Here is a 2500-nt window from a genome sequence, read left to right as displayed (position 1 = left end):
CACACACACACACACACACACACACACACACACACACACACACACACACACACACATTTACAGACAAACGCATTTACAGGCATGCACACATTTATACACAAACACACATTTACAGACAAACACACTTACACACACACACACCCACACACACACTTATGCACATTAGCAGTTGCACCAACAATCCAGCTAAAATGCACTGTACAGTGATTTAAACGTGATTCATGCATTCACGCCGGTGTGAATTCACACCACAACCAGACGCCATGTCAGAGCCCTTGATAGCTGGTATTCTAGCTACCTCGTCAGTAAACATTACACCTACTTTGCTATCTACACACAGAGTTGGGAGGAGCCTGCTCTGGGTACCATGGGGACCGAGCTCCTCTCTGTCGGGGACACACACCTGCAACTCCCCCAGCCACCAGCCGCACGAGTTCTTATGGAGCACCACGATCAGCTGACCGGGGTTCACGCTCAACTGCTCCGCTGTCGTGGCAACACAGGCTGTGGTTACCTGGGCGATCTCTGAAAAGCAAGAGGGAGACGTAACAGTCCGCGACGTGTCCCTTGCTTGGTCCCCTGGCGTTGCTCCTCCCGGGCTGTTTGACTCACCTGGCTTTCGACAGGGAGCAGAGAGTCTGGCAGCCTAAATCAACAGAAAAGGAAGAGTCAGTCCGTCTGATACAGGGCTGTAATTCTAGGACTCCTTGATGGAGCCCTATTTGTGTTGAACTGAACAGGAAATGAGGTCGTCCTGCATACGTCCGAGTCTATGGGCTTGACGTAGTTAGAAGGGAAGAGTCCAGTGTGGTCGCCGATGCAACCTCTCCACCAATCCCCTTCTCTCTCCATCACCAAGACTACGTCCTCAGCCCGGAACGTCAAGTCACCTGACTCTGGGCTCTCATATGTGTAAAGTGCCATGTATTCTGATTGGACAGAAATAAACACACACACCATAAGAACTCCACTGACGGATTAGTTACAGGTGGGTCACACAAAAATGCCATACACTTTAGCCTTGTGTTACGGTATGACAGTTTATGGTCATTTAGCCACTGGCGATGTCGTGGTCGTGGCGTGGTGCTCACCTTCAGGCAGACCAGATTCTGCCATGTCCAACTCATCTACGGTGGAATACAACGGCCTGGAGAACACAACAATTCAAACTGAAGCTTCGGTTCAAGGGTGGTCTAATTAGCATGCTAGCACGGCCCCTGGACAGCTGAGGTAAGAGGGACTCCTGCTTCCCAAATGCATTAGCCTTGTGCTAAACACGTTAGCCTTGAGCTAATGAGGTCATGAAGGGAAATCACCTTAAATGTCAATCACCTTAAATGGAAAACTAAATAATTATAGAATATAAAAGGACTAAATACTTTACCTGTAACGATGCCTGTTCATAAGTTTACAATAAAACATTTGAAATATTTTGACAGACATAAAAGTATTTATCAAATGATTAATATAGTGCTAACAGTCACTCTTCAGCACCAGCAGATGTATGTATGTATCTACGTATGACACGTTTGAGTCTCTAATAGTGGAGAGAGGGAGGGGAAGGTGTGAAGGTGTGATTACTCTGAGTGTATGTTGTTGGTGGTCACCAGGGAGACGAAGGATTTGGGGAACCATCCTCGGTTGCCGTGCAGTTCCCCGAACCACCAGCTCTCCTGCTGCTCCACAACCGTGATGACGTCATCCTTGGAGAAGCCCAGGTGGCTCTCCGTGCTAGCAGTCCACGTGCAGAGAGCCACCGCCTACACACACACACACACACACACACACACACACACACACACACACACACACACACACACACACACACACACACACACACACACACACACACACACACACATTCATATATGTATTGCACATGCACACACACACACACACACACACATATATGCAGAACAGAGCTTGGTGTGACTAGAGTTCAGAATGTGATTGCATATGTGTGCTTGCATGTGTGTTTGTGCATGTGCAGTCTGAAATTAACTGAAGAATGTGTGTGTTCGTGCTTGCCAACCTGTGTGTTGTGTGTGTGCACAGCTGCTGTGGGAGTGTGTGTTGGAGTCGGCCCTTCTATATCCACCCTTGGGATACTGGAGAAAACAGGTCAAGTGGGACAAGACACAAAATGATGCAATCAGACTAGGAAAGAAAAACTATTAAAACAGAACAACACATTCTGGAGTCAGACAAGAAACAACTCTTATTCCACACCAAACTAAAGATGTCATGAATAATAAGTAATTTGTTGTCTTTAAATTAACAGCATTTGTTTCTATTATAATAGAAAGATCACAGATCTTTTCTGTTAATGTTATTTTCCTTCTCTGAATTAATTTTTAATGTCACTTTTCTAGTTTTCTGTGTTTACTAGTTAGGTTAGCCATATTTAACTAAATAAGTGTTTGTGTAACTTTTACTTCCTGAGGTGGTAGATATCAGGTATCATTTAAATTTTTCTGTGTCACTGCGACACACTTTGAGT

The 2500-nt window shown here is 45.6% G+C and overlaps 1 protein-coding gene across 8 annotated transcripts in view; it reads right to left on the bottom strand.

The window, feature by feature from the left end:
* itsn2a (intersectin 2a) overlaps positions 1-2500 on the bottom strand; it is a 47272-nt gene that overhangs the window by 7953 nt on the left and 36819 nt on the right. For all 8 annotated transcript variants that reach the window (XM_077016547.1, XM_077016552.1, XM_077016553.1 and 5 more), the window contains 6 exons: positions 2033-2108; positions 1582-1760; positions 1092-1147; positions 763-929; positions 613-646; positions 404-525 (listed from right to left, as the gene is read on the bottom strand). In XM_077016547.1, the coding sequence (XP_076872662.1) occupies positions 404-525; positions 613-646; positions 763-929; positions 1092-1147; positions 1582-1760; positions 2033-2108 (634 nt within the window). The remainder of the gene's footprint in view (positions 1-403; positions 526-612; positions 647-762; positions 930-1091; positions 1148-1581; positions 1761-2032; positions 2109-2500) is intronic.

Source organism: Brachyhypopomus gauderio, chromosome 9 (assembly GCF_052324685.1).
Source record: "Brachyhypopomus gauderio isolate BG-103 chromosome 9, BGAUD_0.2, whole genome shotgun sequence".
In the NCBI taxonomy this organism is placed as follows: Eukaryota; Metazoa; Chordata; class Actinopteri; order Gymnotiformes; family Hypopomidae; genus Brachyhypopomus; species Brachyhypopomus gauderio.
Note: the sequence above shows the minus strand (reverse complement) of the source record. Positions and strands in the feature narration are given on the sequence as shown.